The sequence below is a fragment of the Mus caroli genome, chromosome 2 (assembly GCF_900094665.2).
Source record: "Mus caroli chromosome 2, CAROLI_EIJ_v1.1, whole genome shotgun sequence".
Taxonomy (NCBI): domain Eukaryota; kingdom Metazoa; phylum Chordata; class Mammalia; order Rodentia; family Muridae; genus Mus; species Mus caroli.
Genome location: NC_034571.1, coordinates 157,363,702 through 157,379,696, shown reverse-complemented (window position 1 = coordinate 157,379,696; position 15,995 = coordinate 157,363,702). Strand labels below are relative to the sequence as shown.

The following is a 15,995-nucleotide window of genomic DNA, read 5'->3' as shown; positions in this document are numbered from 1 at the left end:
CCCTCAGGGTCTCCCTCCCTCAGGGTCTCCCTCCCTCAGGGTCTCCCTCCCTTCAGGGTCTCCCTCCCCTCAGGGTCTCCCTCCCCTCAGGGTCTCTCTCCCCTTAGAGTTTCTCCCTTCTCAGAGTTCTTGTTCCCTGTTTTGAAGCCTGACCTTCCTCCCTGGGTCTCCTTCCCAGGGAACATTTGCTTTCCTCTGCCATTCACCTTTTCATCTTCATCCCTATCCTCACAGGGCTCCAGCCTACTCCTTCCCCACCTGTAGCACACAGTGATGCTCTCTGGAGTCTTCCTGTTCTGGCTCTCTGGTCCCCATCCATGCTTCCAGCCTAAGGGCCTTGGAGTGTGATCTGTTCTTACTTGGGCAGTGTCTCTTTGGAGTCCCTGTAGCAACATGGACTCCTGACAAGACTTTGACCTGTTGGCTCTTAGTCTAGGATCTGTCCCCTGCATTCTGCACTGTGGAGAGGTGTCACAGAGGACCACTACCCTACTCTCTTTCCACCTTGCTTTGTGGCTTCCGCTAAGGCCCCCAGATTCTCTGGGCCTGGGCTCCTCACTTACATAGCCAGGGTTCCTGGGGATGCCCTGCCTCTGGGGTTGGTCATTTAATAGATATTGTTGCAAATTCTAATGCCTCTAGAGAGAGCATTTAGGTTCTGCTGAGTGGAGGCAGGAAAGTGTAGCTTACAGGATGCATGGCTTCCTAGTCCATTGCTCTGTCACATCTTTGAAACGAGGGACAGTTTCCATCCCATAAGGACTCAGCAGCAGAAGGTGGGCTCATTACTTTCCTTGGGATTGTGATCAAATCCCTGACCAGAGGCACATTGGAAAAGGGTTGATGCTTTTCATCATCTGGAATCACCCGGCAAGATAGTCGCAATGAAGGACTATCTGGATGCCGTTGGCCCGTGGGCTTGTCTGTGGGGGATGGGATTGTCTTAATTATGTTCATTGGTTTTGCAAGAACCAGTTTAAAAGTAGGTAGAACCATTGCTGGCTTCTGGCCCTGAAGAGTTAAGGAGCAGAGAAATTGAGCTAAGCAGTGAGCCTGTGTGCTTGCCTCCTCTCTCCACTCTTGGCTCTGGGTGTGCCTGGCTACTTGAGTTCTTCTGTCTCCACTCTCCCCCACCCCCCCCCCCCCCACACACAATGGCGGACTGTGACCTGGGATGATGATCTGAGCAAACCCTTCTCCTCTCAGATACTTTCTGTCAGGGCGTTTTATCACAGCAGCAGAATGACAGGAACTAGATTGCTTTGTCCCAGTCCAAGTGGAAACAGTTCAACATGGCGGCGAAGACATGGCGGCAGGATCTGGAGGCCTCAAGTCACATCATGTCAGCTGTCAGGAAGCTGAGAGAGACTCCCTCCCCTTTTATATTTAACCTCAAACCCCACCCCCATTGGATGATGCTGCCCTGTCCACATTCAGGGTGGGTCTTCCCTCTTCAGTTGAACTTCTCCGGAAATACCCCCCATAGACACGCCCAGAGGTGTGTTGTCATGGTGACACCAGTCAAGCTGACAATAAGATTAATACTCAATTAATACTTAAGAATAACTATAACGGTAAGACCTCCATCCCTGGGCGTATCAGGTCTGTTCACACTCGTATCTGGAAGTTCTGCTTTCAAGGGAAGATGTCACTCATTTCATTGCAGAAAACCAAAACTAGTTTTCATTAAAGTTTTCAGATTTTTTTTTCCCAAGAGAATCAAAGAATCTAGATTTCTACATGAAATCTCCCCTAGTTTTAGATATTGTCCAATAATTCAAATCGCAACGCCAACACATGGGGCCATAATAGTAGTGTGATATTATTTAGTGTGACCAGTCAGGGTCAGGGAGTCGCCACTTCCCCTCTGCAGAGCAGGGTCAGAATGGAGTCTCTGGAATCAGTGGGCAGGGACAGGGACTCCACACACGGCCACCCTTGGGCTACCAGTTGGCTTGCACAGAAGTGACTGAGGCAACCTTTTGTAGTGTTCCCCCATGGAGTAGGAACCACGGGACCTTGGCAAGGGGCCACAGGGTTTCCATGGGAAGAAGTTACCTGATAAAGACCTAGTTAAAAAGAGATAAGCTATAGACACCAGGCCACATAGGTATCCTGCTCATACCGACTGCCTTCCCTTCATGGGTCTCAGTGACACTGATGCAGACCAGGGCCTTTGGTAGCTGGGCACTGTGCTGTGGTTGGTAAGTGGGTGATGATGCTGCTGCTGCTGCTGCTGCTGGTGGTGGTGATAGTGACAATGATGAGGATGATGGGGATGATGGGGATTATGGTGATGATGTTGGCCAGGATAACTCTTATTTCTTCCCTTCCCAACCAGCTCTTCCTCCAGATGTCTGCCTGGCTTACTCAGCTGCATCATTCAGAGCTCTTCCCAAATGCCACCTCCCCGGAGAAGCCCTCCCTGAATACACCATATCTCTCTGTTCTATTACTTATTTAGTTGTTCTTTATAACACATAACATAATATTTCCCAACACTGATGTATTTATTTATTACGTGTCTTCCCTGGGGAATGTCTGTTCTCTGGGGAAAGAGTTGATCTCCATACACTTTCTGTGTTTGTGACGTCAAGAGAGCATTGGGCACATGGTGGACATGTGGGGTTTATTTGTCAGACAAAGAACCAGGCTTGGTGTGTCCCCCTCACACTCCTGGGTCCTCACAGAGGTTGAGTCACTGGCCCAAGGCACCTGCTTATGGGGTGGGACCCCAGGGGCCGCTAACTTGGTGTCACCTGCCCTTGTTTCCACACTGCAGTTTTCTCTCAAGCACAGGTCTGGCTTGAAGAGCCTCACCCATCTCCCTCCACCCCCGGGGCCAGCTGTTTGCTGCCCCCCTACCCCACTGCAGTCACTGCTGTCAAGTGCCAGCTTCCAGGAAATAGCAGCCATCCCATAATGCACTGGGCTCAAGAACCCGGTGTCTATTTTTCAGTTTCCTTCCTCCTTTTGCCCTTTGTTTTGGGGTATGGGCATTCTAAGCCAAAAGACCAAGTCCACCCCTTCTCCTGAGTCCACGGTCCCCACAGACCCTGGGCCTGCAGCACCCAGGCCTCCTGGGCTGCATTCTGGGACACAAAAAACTGTACAGAGACGGCTCTCTCTGTGGAGAATGGGCATTCAAAACCAAAGTGCCAAAACCACTTGTCCCGGGTCCACAGTCCCCACATTCAGACATAGAGAAAAGCCTTTTATCTTGTAAATGAGAATAAAAATAGCCCTTAGCCAAGAAGGCTGGTGAGACATTTAAACAGGGCATGTGAAGAGCCTGGGGTCCAGAATATTCTTAACTACAGGAGCCTTGAAAATCATTTCCATTTGGATCAGAATGAGGGGTTGGGGTTCTCCCTAAATCCCCAAAGCAGATGTTAGAAGTAGACATAGCTTCCGGGGTCCCCGAAAGTCCCCACAAAGATGGGGTTCTGGGGCTGCCATCCTCCCAGCCAAGCAGCCTGAAGCCATCGCCAACTGGGTCTTTTTCTCTACCTAGCTCCCAACTCAGAGACAGAGCCCCTGCTGAGCTGGAAGAAGGCCCAGGAGACAGTGCCCTGGAACATTATCCTTCTTCTAGGAGGTGGCTTTGCCATGGCCAAGGGCTGTGAGGTGAGAGCTGGGGGGACCTGGGGGCAGTGGGCCAGAGGAGGGAGGACTGTGGCCAGGGAGGAGCAGCAGGGGGGTGCAGGGAGGAAGGAGAGGGCTGCTGGGCATGGAGAGAGTAGAGACTCTGGCCACGCAAGAGTCCAGGCTGTGAGGTGAAAGAGCAGCTGCTGTGGGCACTGGGAGAAACCAGGCTTGGGGGGGGGGGGCTGTGACAAGGGAGGAGCCAGGAAAGGATGGAGGCTGTGGGCTTAGGAGGAATTGGGACTGTGAAAAGGAAGGGGGAGGCCTGCGGCCCAGGAGGCCTGCTGCTGAGTGGGCCTGGCAGCTATGGCCAGTTTTCTACTGCAGCTCCAGGGAGCAAGCGAGGAGACAGCCAGGTCCTGCTCCCCAGCTAGCCTGTGGGTATACCTTCAGTGCCTAGCAGTGTTGACGGAGGAATGAAGTCTGATGCAGCCCCTGGGGTCCCACGATAGGCACACACCAAGGCTAGCACTAGTCATGGGGTGACCCAGAGCACATGAGTCACCCCACTTCTGGCATAGGACCTTGGGAGACCTCCCCACAAACCTCAGAGGCAGATGCCACTGTTACCCCCATTCAGTGCAAGAAAGCCAGGACACAGAGAGGTGAAGTGAGTTGCCTAAGGTCGCACAGCTATGGAGGTGGGATTCAAATCCAGGCAGGCTGACCCCAAAGTCTGTGACCTTGACCCTAGTGGCACGAATGTTAGAAACGGAGGGCCATTCTCAGCGATTTCTGCTAAACCCAAATCTGTGAGGAGAAAGATCAATTCAACGGCTGTCTGATTGAAGCCAGCTTTATTTTAGAGTTGAGCCCGGGACTGGCCAGCTGGTAGTCTCACCCCATCAAGATTTCAGTGAGTAGCTCCCCACTCGCTTTTGGGGGTCTCTTTTATGGGGAACAGTGAGTGATCATATATCATAGCGTAGGTGGTCATGGGTATTGATCAAGATACCTTGAAAATGTGTTTTTTGTAAGGCAAAGGGAGACCATGGGTTCGTGAGTTCAGCAAGGCAAAGGGTGATCATGCATCCTGGGCTCAAAAGATCAGAACAGGTTAAAAAACGTGATTTCAGCCGGGCGTGGTGGCACACGCCTTTGATCCCAGCACTCGGGAGGCAGAGGCAGGCGGATTTCTGAGTTCGAGGCCAGCCTGGTCTACAAAGTGAGTTCCAGGACAGCCAGGGCTACACAGAGAAACCCTGTCTCGAAAAACCAAAAAAAAAAAAAAAACAAACAAACAAAAAACGTGATTTCCTAGGCACATTGGGTTTAAGAAATAGAAACTCTGAGCTATGGAGACTTAATAACAATGTGCAACAATATATCTCCTTAGCAACAGTGAGGCCCCGGTTCTGGTTCCACAATCTCTGAGACTGAGCTCAGAGGCAGGCTGGGACCAGGGTAAGCACCACCCAGGGACTGAAGCTCCCGGGAGCAGTTTCAAGCTTGCCTACTTTCAGCTTCAGGTTTGTTCTCTTGTGAGGTCAGGGTCAGCCAGCCTCGACACCAACAAAACAACGGAAGCATCATCTCATTTAATCCTGACCCCTGGCCCTAGGATGCAAGTAATATTTCTATCCCCATTTTACAGATAGGAAAAGTGAGGCAGTGAATAATTGCGTCTCCAGGAACTCTGGATAGGAGCAGTGACCCAAACTGAACTTGGTTCTGAGGTCTGGAAGCCCCACTGCATCCTCTATAGAGCTTGGATGCCAGGCTGAGGGGCTTTCCAAGCAGTGACCCATTGTCTTCAGAGAACCCCTGACTCACAGCTGCTTTCCTAGCCCTGCCCAGCCCATCTCATCCTCTCCCAGTCTACTCTAGTCCATCCCATCCTATTCCACTGCAGTCCATTGAGACAGGGTCTCATGTAGCCAAGTCTGTCATCAAACTTGCTAAGTAGCCAAGGATGACCTTGAACTCCTGATTCTCCCACCTTCGGCCCCACCTCCCGAATTCTAGGATCACAGGCATTTGCTACCATGTCTGTTTAATGCAGTACTAGGGATCAAATCCAGGACATCATGCATCTGAGTTATGTCCTCAGCTGCTGTCCCCATTTTAAAGATGGAAGGAACCAATTGCCAACACCATTTGCTTAGCCAGGAGAGGGCAGCACCAAGAGATTCCAGGCTTACCACGTGGGGATCAGCTCCACCTCCGGCTAAGGATGTCTCTGAAATAGGGAAGGGTGAAGTGCCTTCTCACACGGTGTATCTGGGAAGGCTTCCTGGAGGAAGCAGCATATTAGCCAGGCTTGGAGGGTCAGGCCCTGCAGTGGGACCAGACTGTCTCCATTAGAATCACAGAGTTTCTTATGTGTGACCTTGGTCAACTTACTAAATATTCTGGGTCTCAATTTCCCCATCTGTAAAATGGGAATGATGGGGCAGCCACTTGCTATAACTAGTGTTATAAGATGAGGCAGTGCTTAGGGCACGGCCCGGTGTGGTTGGCTATCTGGATTAGACATTAGAGAAAAGGCTAGTGGAGGGAATGGGGAGGCTCAGACCTACACAATTCAGTGGCTGAGGTACGTTTTGATACAATGACTGGCAATGCCTGGGCCTGGGGCAGGAGCTGCCGGAGACCCTGTACCCCAGAGGATTTCCCCAAGCTGGGGGATTGGTGGAGAGGCCCTGCCTCTGGGCTGGGATGCAGGGCCGCAGTGCATGCTGGGAGGCAGTGCTGGGCAGTTGGCCAGGGTTTCAGTTCAGTGAGGCCTTTGTCTACCAGCCGCCCTTCACCCCAGCCTCTGTCCCTAGGCGGCATAATCTGGCCCAGGAGCCAGCCACCAGGAAGCTTGCGACACCTCTTGGCTTCTGGACCCTGTCCAGGGTCTTTACCAGGCTGTATCAGGTTGCCCAAGGCTTGAGGATCCCCGGATGGAGGATAGATGGGCCCGGACATGTGGCCTCCTCAGAAGTCATAATAGCACACTTCCTCAGGCCACCTGCTGCAGGGCACGCACTAAATACCCATATACTTCAGCGCTAGGCTGAAAGTGAAGGCTTCCCTGGGCCTCTATGTAGAGCCATTCATATCCGGCCCCTGACTCCCTCCCTGCCAGCATGCGCGCCTCCTCTTTCCTTCTCCCTGCAGCTCAATAGCCCCTTGCTCTTTGCCAGCCCGCCAGACTCATTTCTACCCCAGAATGTTCTCTAATGACCTTTCTCTGTGATCTGAGTCCTTGCTCTTCAGGTCTTGACTCCTCAGAGACTGAGGCCATGTTCGTTCCTTAAAGCCCAACTCCTTGCCCTTGCCCCTGCCCCTCCCCCTCTTGGTACCCCAGTGACTCCCAAATAACTTTGCTTGCCGCTTGGGGCCTCTCCGTAGGGAAACTATGAAGCCACCTGTCCTTCCCACCACTGTTCGGGCCACTTGATGCTTCGTGGCCCTTGCTTTAGCCATTGTTGCATTTACTGGGACAAACTCCCTTAGGTAAGAAACCAAAGGAAGGAAGAATTTATCCTGCCTCATGGTTTGAGGATACAATCCATGACAGCAAGGAAGGCAGGCTGGAGCATGTGGCAGCTGGTCACATTGTATCCACAGTCAGGAAGCAGAGGGCCGAAGGTATTTGGCTCACTCTCCTATGCTAGTCAGGACCCCAGCCTATGGTGGCAGGGGAGGTCTTCTCAGTGAAACCTTTCTGGAAACATCCTCATGGACACACCCAGAGGTCTGTTTCCATGGTGATTTCAAGTCCAATTGAGTTGACTGTGAAGATTAGCCACCCCAGAGCTCAGAAGGTCTGTGTTGAGTCATGGACTAGTGTGAACATGGACTAGTGTGAACATGGACTAGTGTGAACATGGACTAGTGTGAACATGCTAACGCCCCCAGAGAAGTTTCTGGAAGAGAGTGGATCCCTGCCATTGCCATGAGCACATAGGACCTGGAAGCTGCCATAGCTGCTGGCAGGTGACTGTCCAGTGTCTGCTCTTGCACTGGTACGTCACATCCACCGAACAAATCTACTGGGCTCCAGGAGGTTAAGTCAGAGGCAGTGAGTCGCAGAGGTGGACAGAGAGGCATACTCCTGCCGTCAGCCGATTTCTGCTGGAAATCACAATCGGTTTTTATGTGTGACCTGTTGATGGTGGTGTGAGCCTACCAAAATGGCTAAGATTCAGAGCCCAAGCTCAGAACACATCTGTCAGCTCTATTCTAGTCAGGGTTTCTGTTGCTGTGATGAAATATCGTGACCAAAGCAAGCGGGGAGGAAGGGGTTAATTTCAACTCATACTTCCAGGAAGTAGCCCATCGCTCACACAGGGCAGGAACCTGGAGGCAGGAGCTGGTGCAGAGGTCGTGAAGGAATGCTGCTTACTGGCTTGCTCCCCATGGTTTACTCAACCTGCCTTCCTATAGAAACACGAGCCCAGGGGTGGCTCCACCCACAATGGGTGGGCTCTCCCCGCCTGCCATTCCTAATTAAGAAAATGCCTTACAGCTTGGAAGCATTTTCTCAACTGAGGTTCTCCCCTTTCAGATAATTCTAGCTTGTGTCGAGTTGACATAAAACACAAGCTCCCTGTGCCTCCATTTCTTCAGCCATAAAATAGGAAAGAGCGCATCACCTATTTCATGCATATGGTCATAGAACTTAAATTAATACTTGCAAAGTACTTGGGGCAATGCCCACATGGAGGAAAACACTCTATTGCCCAGCAGATTACTTAAAAAGTAATACGTCCTTTCCCGTACCACTTTTATAGACACCCATTAATCCGCAGAGTCACTTAAAGCAGTGGAGGAACAGAGATGCTACGTCACTTATCTAAGGTCACAGAGCTCTTACATGCTGCAATGGTTAAATGCTCTCTCTCTCTCTCTCTCTCTCTCTCACACACACACACACACACACACACACACACACACACACCAGCCTTCTCTTTCCTCAAGCTTGCTTTGTTTTCTTCCAAGAATTCGTTTGCTGAGCTGAGTCTGCTGTGTGTTGCGAGGCCTTTAGAGAGATTTCCCAGGACCCCAGTGTTACATTCTTGCGGCCTTGATTAGGTTCGTGTGCTCGGCCACTCAAAGAATTAAAAGGCAGGGAGGAAATTGAGCTGACAAGTAGCAGCAGGGAAAATCTCAAACAGCTGACAGCGGCAGAGTCAGCGGGAAAAGAAGCTTCGGGTCGTTTTTTAGAGATGAGGAACGCTCATGTATACACACACACATACACAGAGAGAGAGAGAGAGAGAGAGACAGAGACAGAGACAGAGACAGAGATGGACACGGAGACAGAGTCAGACAGAGACGGAGACAGAGGAAGACTGAGGGGGGAGGAGAGAGAGAGACAGAGACAGAGACAGAGACACAGAGACAGAGATGGACACGGAGACAGAGTCAGAGACGGAGACAGAGGAAGACTGAGGGGGGAGGAGAGAGAGAGAGAGAGAGAGAGAGAGAGAGAGAGAAGCTAAAATGCAACCTCTCCATGAAGGTTAGGGTTCTAAGGGTCTTTAAGGCGCACCCCTCCCCTGACTCAGGGTTGGTCAGTTTGAACAAAAACAGAGAGGCTAACAGACCCACCACTTTGGGTAAACTCGTCCTGGTCTGGCCTGGTACTTGTTGGTCTGGTCCATCAGCCACAGGGGTGGGCGTAGGGGATGGAGGACAACTATTTTAAGCTGTGGGGCTTTTGTCTCAGGTCAGGAGGGTGAGGAAGAAATGGCGGGGGAGGGGCTTGCCACCCTTGTTATCTATCCACTTGTAGCCCCTCTTCCTGTCTGTCTGTCTCACTATGCATCTTCTAGTCCCTCGGAGGCTTGGAATTTTGAGCTCTGGACTTGAACCGTCCTTAAGAAACATGGCCACACTATGCTCTCCAGGATGGGAGCCACACTATGTGGAGATGAGAGCGCGGAGAGAGGGTCTGGCTGAAGGAAAGAGGAGGAAGAACAACAACATCCTGAAAGCTTAGTCTCCCCCCCCCCTTCACTTCTGCAAAGTGACCTGGGGTCTGCTGGTCACCTTTGGAGTCTGACAGCCACTGTGTCAATCAGCTCTGAGTTGTCCCCCCCACCCCCCACGCCCAGGCATCAGGTGTCCTCGAGCGACCTCTGACCACTAGCACTCATGGTGCCCAGACACAGTGCTAAGTATTTTAGATCTGTAGGCTGCTTTTCTCCCTTATAACCTCTGGCCTACAGATATGGAAACTGAGGCACGGGGAAGGTAAAGAGTTAGCTGGGCAGCACACTTAACCCAGCTAAGCAGAGTCCCTTAGCTCTCCCCAAGCTGCCTCTGGCTATGGCTGGTCTCTGGCCTCCCTGGGAATTCTGAGGGCTGTGTTTCTAAGGAAACCAAGACTATAGTTCCTCGGGGAATTGAAAAGGGCTGGAGGAAATCCCTTTAGTGTCCCCAGCAGGACCTTAGGGAGCTGAGAAGAGGAAGATGCCTTCCATTTAGGAGCCCAAGTCAAGGCACTGGTTGGCAAGGGTCCTCTCACTCAGAGGCCAGGCCACAGGAAGCTCTTGACTGGACACTTGCCTGGTCATTAACAGGCTCTCTCAGCAGTGCACAGTGTGCCAGACCATGGCTTGAGGGAGCACCAGCTGCCCTGTGCTCCCTGTAGCAAGGAATGGCTGGTGCAGCCTCTCACAGAACTCTGCAGGTTGCAGAAAATGCCTTAATGCTACAGACTTTCCTGGGGTGTGATGTGTCTAAACTGTCGTTTGTTTTTGTTTTGATTTTGGTTCTTTGGTTTTGGCTTGTTAAGATAGAGACTCATACAACCCTGGTTGGCTTGAAACTTCCTATGTAGCCAAGGCTGGCCTTGGATTCTTGATCATCCTGTTTTCTACTTTCCAAATGCTGGGATTAAAAGTGTGAGCCACCGCACCCAGCTTCTTAAGCTCTTATTACTCTGGCCCTGGAAGTAACTTCTAAGGTAAATCAGAGAAGCAAATGCGTTGTTCCTTCTGGACAATGACTGCTGTGCCCCAAATCTATCAAGGAATCTTCTAAAGACAGCTATGGCGATCCAGACAGGCAATCTCAGGAGAGAGAGGTAAGAATGGCAAAAGCTGAAGGGTAGCCTGGGCTACAGAGTGAGTTCACCCAGAGTAACATGAAGAGTGTGGCCTGCAGGTAGTGCTCAGTGGTAGAGCACTTGCCTCACATGTGTCAAGTTCTGGGTTTAGTATTCAGTCTTGCAAAGGTAAATAAATACATTAATAAGAAATATAGCTTCAGAATGAGCAGTGAATGTTGCACACATCATGAACGAGCAGGTGTCAAGCACCTCTCAGACATGATGATTTGATTCTCAGTGTTTGGGGATCATCCAGCTCTGCCTTGGATGAGCCCTAAACCTACAGCTCTGCTACCCTTCTCAGAAAGAGCCCTAAGGTGGGCTGGGAAGTCCAGGGGGTCGTCCTGCTCCCATGTACTGACATCATAGGTGTGAGCTACCACACCCAGGTGGGCATTGCTCTTAAAGGGTCATGTGACAGACCAGCTCCTCCAGAGGAAGGTGGAAATGATAGGGAACTTTCTAGAAGTTCATATGGATTCTCAGTCACTGTTATGGGACCTTTGGCAAGTCACAAGAATGTTTCCTATTCAATAAAACAGGGACAGGATGGTAGGGAGGAGGCCGCAGGTGCCAGCAGGTGCCCAGCCTTGATAATGGTGATTCTTAGGATAGTGACTAGCAATACCATGTTAATATTGGCTTCTTGTGACTATAATATTGGTTAATTATCATTGTGACAATAATCTTTAGGGCTGCTCATAATTCTATCATTAATAACATTGTGTCACATTTGCTATATCAGACATATGCTGTCTCTGTTTTCTTTTCTGTTGATGTGATTTAAAAAAAAAAAAAAAAAGCCCCGACAAAGCAACTTAAGTGACAATGGGTGACTTCTATTCACAATTCCAGGTTAAAGTCCATCATAGTCAGAAGTCAAGGCAGGATCCTGGGGGCAGGGCAGAAGTCACATTCCGCCCATACTCAGGAAGAAACAATAACTGCAAGCAAGCACACTCAGCTTAGGTTCCTTACTCTAATAGTCTAGAACCCAAGCCCAGGGAATGGCTCTGCCCATAGTGGGCTGTGCCTTCCCTCATCAATTGACACAATTAAGACAATACCTTACACACTTGCCCACAGGTCAGTCTGATCTAGACAATCCCTAGTGAGGCTCTCTTCCCAGGTGGTTCTAAAATGTGTCAAGTGGCTAATTTAAACTAGTCATTACATATGTCTTATATTACAAATAGTATATGGGATATAATATATTCTATACATATTAATGTGTGATCATGTAGTAACACTACTTCATTTTTTTACAGAAGATATAAGTGGTCACCATCATTGAAGGAATAAGACTTAGCCATAAAGGCCTGTCTGGTTCTCTCTCCCACTCAAGATGGCACTTTGGGTACTGGACCCAAATGGAAACAGAGACTCTGCTTTCTAACCAAATAGATCATGGGGTCCCCTGGGCCTGTAGAGCATGCACTAGTGTCTGCCTGTGAAGGGTGGTACTGGGTGGACTGAGGCCAAAGGTATGTCTGCCCACAGGAGTCTGGGCTATCAGCATGGATCGGTGGACAGCTGCACCCCCTGGAGCATGTACCCCCACTGCTGGCAGTGCTGCTCATCACCGTGGTCATCGCCTTCTTCACGGAGTTTGCCAGCAACACGGCCACCATCATCATCTTCCTGCCTGTCCTGGCAGAGCTGGTGAGGATCCCTGTGGCCCAAGTCCCAACTCAGAGTCCCCTGCTGTGGCGCTTCCCTGGGGCTCCAGCTGCCCTGCTGGCTCCCAGAATGCATGGGAGAGTTTGAACCACAGAGCCAGTTCACAAATGTCAGGGCTTCTTTCTTAAAGGGATACTTAAGAAGTGGGGTAGCTCCTCTGTGGGAGAATTAACCCATGAGGACATCCTGTCATCCTGTGTTTCTTAGAAACAGAAAGAATGGGTTCTATGGAAAGTCTTGATTCACCAGACCAGCACAGAAGAACATCCAGCCATAACCCTGCTGCCTCCTGTTCTAATCCGAAATTTTTCTGCAAGGAGGCTGTATTAGTTAGGGTTCTCTAGAGTCACAGAACTTATGGGTAGTCTCTATATAGTAAGGGAATTTGTTGATGATTTACAGTCTGTAGTCCAACTCCCAACAATGGTCAGCAGCAACTGTGAATGGGAGTCCAAGGATCTAGCAGTTGCTCACAGTCCCACAAGGCAAGCAGGTGAAGAGAGCAAATCTTTTTTCTTCCATTGTCCTTATGTAGGTCTCCAGCAGAAGGTGTGGCCCAGATTAAAGGTGTGTGCCACCATGCCTGGATCTGGGACTTACTTTGTCCCAGATGATCTTCAACTCAAAGATCTCCCTGTTTTAGTCTTCTGAGATTCTTAGTCACTATGCCTCAAGATCTCCATTCCAAGATCCGGGTCAGAAGCCCGTGTCTTCTAGCCTTCAGATGAGGGTCACAGATGAGCCTTCCAATTCTGGATTGTAGTTCATTCCAGATATAGTCAAGTCAACAACCAGGAATAGCCACTACAGAGGGTTCCCCTGCAAATTGTGGGGTGTCAGAGCACTCTCCATTTTCCACCCACTAGAGGCCAGCAGCACGCTGTAAGAGCGGCAATCCAAGATGTCACCAGACATTGCCAAGAGTCTCCTGGGAGGACAGGTCTTAACCTGTTGAGACCCTCTGCTATAAATGTCACAGGCCAGTCTCAGATGGGCTGGGGTCAGGGGTGGTTCAGGGTGATTTATTCAGAACCCTCTTTTGCTAGGCAAGCAAGATCCAGCAAACCTTCCACCTGCAAGTCCCCATTAACCCCAGCCATTCCTGGGGCACAAAAAGATGCAGGATAGAAAAAAAAAGTCCTGAGGAAGCCAGGCAGGCAGAAAACAAAGCAAGAGAAAGTAAGCCTCCAAGGCGATTGGCGTGTGGTGGGCATGTGGCAGGCATGTGGTGGGCATTTGGTGGGCATGTGGTGGAGGTCCAGCCAGGACTAGCTAAGGGCACACGCTGCCCACAGATAAATCTCATTCTAGGACTTAAAGGTCAGCTTGATCTCATAGCGCATACCTTTAATCCCAGCACTCAGGAGGCAGAAGCAGGCAGATCTCTGTGCGTTCAAGGCCAGCCTGGTCTACATAGTAAGCCTATGATAGGATAGCTAGGGCTACATAGAGAAATGCTGCCTCAAAATAAAGGAGGATGAGTGGTTGGATGTTAGGAAACTAGGGATTTCACTTTGTAGTTAAACAGATTGAAGAAAAGCAAGCCATAGGCCACCCCTCCTAGAACCCAAAACGGATAAAATGAAACAATGTTGCCACCTTTGCAGGGGGCTTAGCTTTCTCATCTCATCTCTTTGTTTACTATGTTTCTATTTTTAATTGAGGTGACACTGTATCAGCCACAGACTTACATGTGTTTCTTTTTCTGAAACACACTCCACTGTAAATGGATACTGCTTAAGCACTGTCCTAAAGGTCCCGCAGACGTTTCCAGAAAGCACTACATGGTTAGTGTTTAAGCTCTGTCCTAATGGGTAGGCAGCATTTCTAGAAAGCTATCACCAGCAGCTGGTCCTCACCTTGTGTGCACAGGCTGCTAACATCAAGACAAGGTTCAGCCTGGAGTCCCTAGGTGAAAGAACTCGAACACTGGAAACTGCTGGATGGAAGCAACTTGCCCTCAGGATGGGCACCCTGGAGTGCCCAGACCTCTGTTGAGTGGGACTGGACTGGTCAGACTTTGCTCTGAAGTCTAGGGTATCTGGCCACAGGTGGAGACAGGGATGCTCTGAGGTAGTACGGAGGAGGGGAAGGAGCTCAAAGCCCACGAGCCTGGAACTGGCAGTTCCCAGAAAAGATACCATTAAAGGCCATTTAAATGTGGTTTCTCATCAAAATCAAAATATTTACTGGCTGGGGATGATGGCAAAGCCTATCGAGAAAATGTCTACACTTCTGGTTGCAGAAATTCCCTCTAAGAGAATTTCAGAGATGCAGTCAGCCTAGAGGGTAGGTAGCATCCAAGACCAAGTCACACTGAACTCTGCCTTAGGACAGTGCTTGCCAAGGGGACACTCACCTGCAGGCAGGCCCTGACTAAAAAGGTACCACATGGCAGCTTCTAAGATGCCATAGATGAGGGTAGGGCCAAGCCTAGTTATGTGAGCCTTTGTTCTTGGCCTATGGCCCTGGACCAGCTCCAGCCTGGGCTCCTGGGAACATAAGAGAGATGCAGTATCTTGGTTCTCACTCAGACCTCTGGATCAGTTACTCTAGGGAGCTGGGACCACAAGCTCGCTCATATGGGAAGGGGGGGCGGTTCTAAATAAGTTTCCTTGCCTGCTCCGTGGTAAAGGGCAGTGTGGCTCTGTCACCATTGACCTTAAATTTTTCCATCTCCCTAAAACTGCATGTCATGTGTGGTGTGTGTTTGTCTACACTTCTGTCTCTGTTCTTCTTCCCACGTGTATCTACGGTTCTCTGTCACTGTGACAATCTCTATATTGCTGACACTCTCTTTCCAATGGTCTCAATTTCTCACTGGGACTCCTTCCGCCCAGGCCATCCGACTGCGTGTGCACCCCTTGTACCTGATGATCCCAGGCACAGTCGGCTGCTCCTACGCCTTCATGCTGCCAGTCTCAACACCCCCAAACTCCATTGCCTTCTCTACTGGACACTTGCTGGTCAAAGACATGGTAAGCGTGGGCCTTCCCAGAGGTGGGCTGGAAAGGGGTGGGGGGTGATGGCCAGATACGACCAGCATTGCCAGTCTCTCCCATGACCCATGTGAATCTTCCCACTAAGACACCTCTACCTCTTCCTCCTCCTCCTCCTCCTCCTCCTCCTCCTCCTCTCCTTTCTCTCCTCCTCCTCTCCCCTTCCTTCCTTCTCCTCCCCCTCTTCCTCTATACCAGTGGTTCTTAGCCTTCCTAATGCGTCAACCCTTTAATACAGTTCCTCCTGCTGTGGTGACCCCTCCCCCCATCATAAGCTTATTCTCGTTGCTACTTCATAACTGTAATTTTGTTAGCTGTTATGAATTGAAATGTTAAAATACCTATATTTTCTAGTGGTTGAAGAACTCCTGTGAAAGAGTCATTCAACCCCCAAAGGGGTCACAACCCACAGGTTGAGAATGGCTGCTTTATGCGCCAGGGTCTTCTCTGCCATTTCTTCCTCCTCTTCCTCTTTCTCCTCTTCTTCCTCCTCTTCTGTCTCTTCCTTCTCTGCCTCCTTCTTTTTCTCCCCCTCCTCTTCCTCTGTCCATAGCCACCACTACCCTATGCATCCTCGGCTCACACAGCTGAGGACAGTCTACCAAGGCAAAGAGAGTGAGGAG

At 50.3% G+C, this 15,995-nt stretch overlaps 1 protein-coding gene across 1 annotated transcript in view; it reads left to right on the top strand.

The window, feature by feature from the left end:
- Positions 1-15,995, top strand: part of Slc13a3 (solute carrier family 13 member 3) — a 70,381-nt gene that overhangs the window by 51,459 nt on the left and 2,927 nt on the right. Inside the window, exons 10-12 of the mRNA XM_021185867.2 lie at positions 3,515-3,627; positions 12,194-12,355; positions 15,214-15,351. Coding sequence (XP_021041526.1) covers positions 3,515-3,627; positions 12,194-12,355; positions 15,214-15,351 — 413 coding nt within the window. The remainder of the gene's footprint in view (positions 1-3,514; positions 3,628-12,193; positions 12,356-15,213; positions 15,352-15,995) is intronic.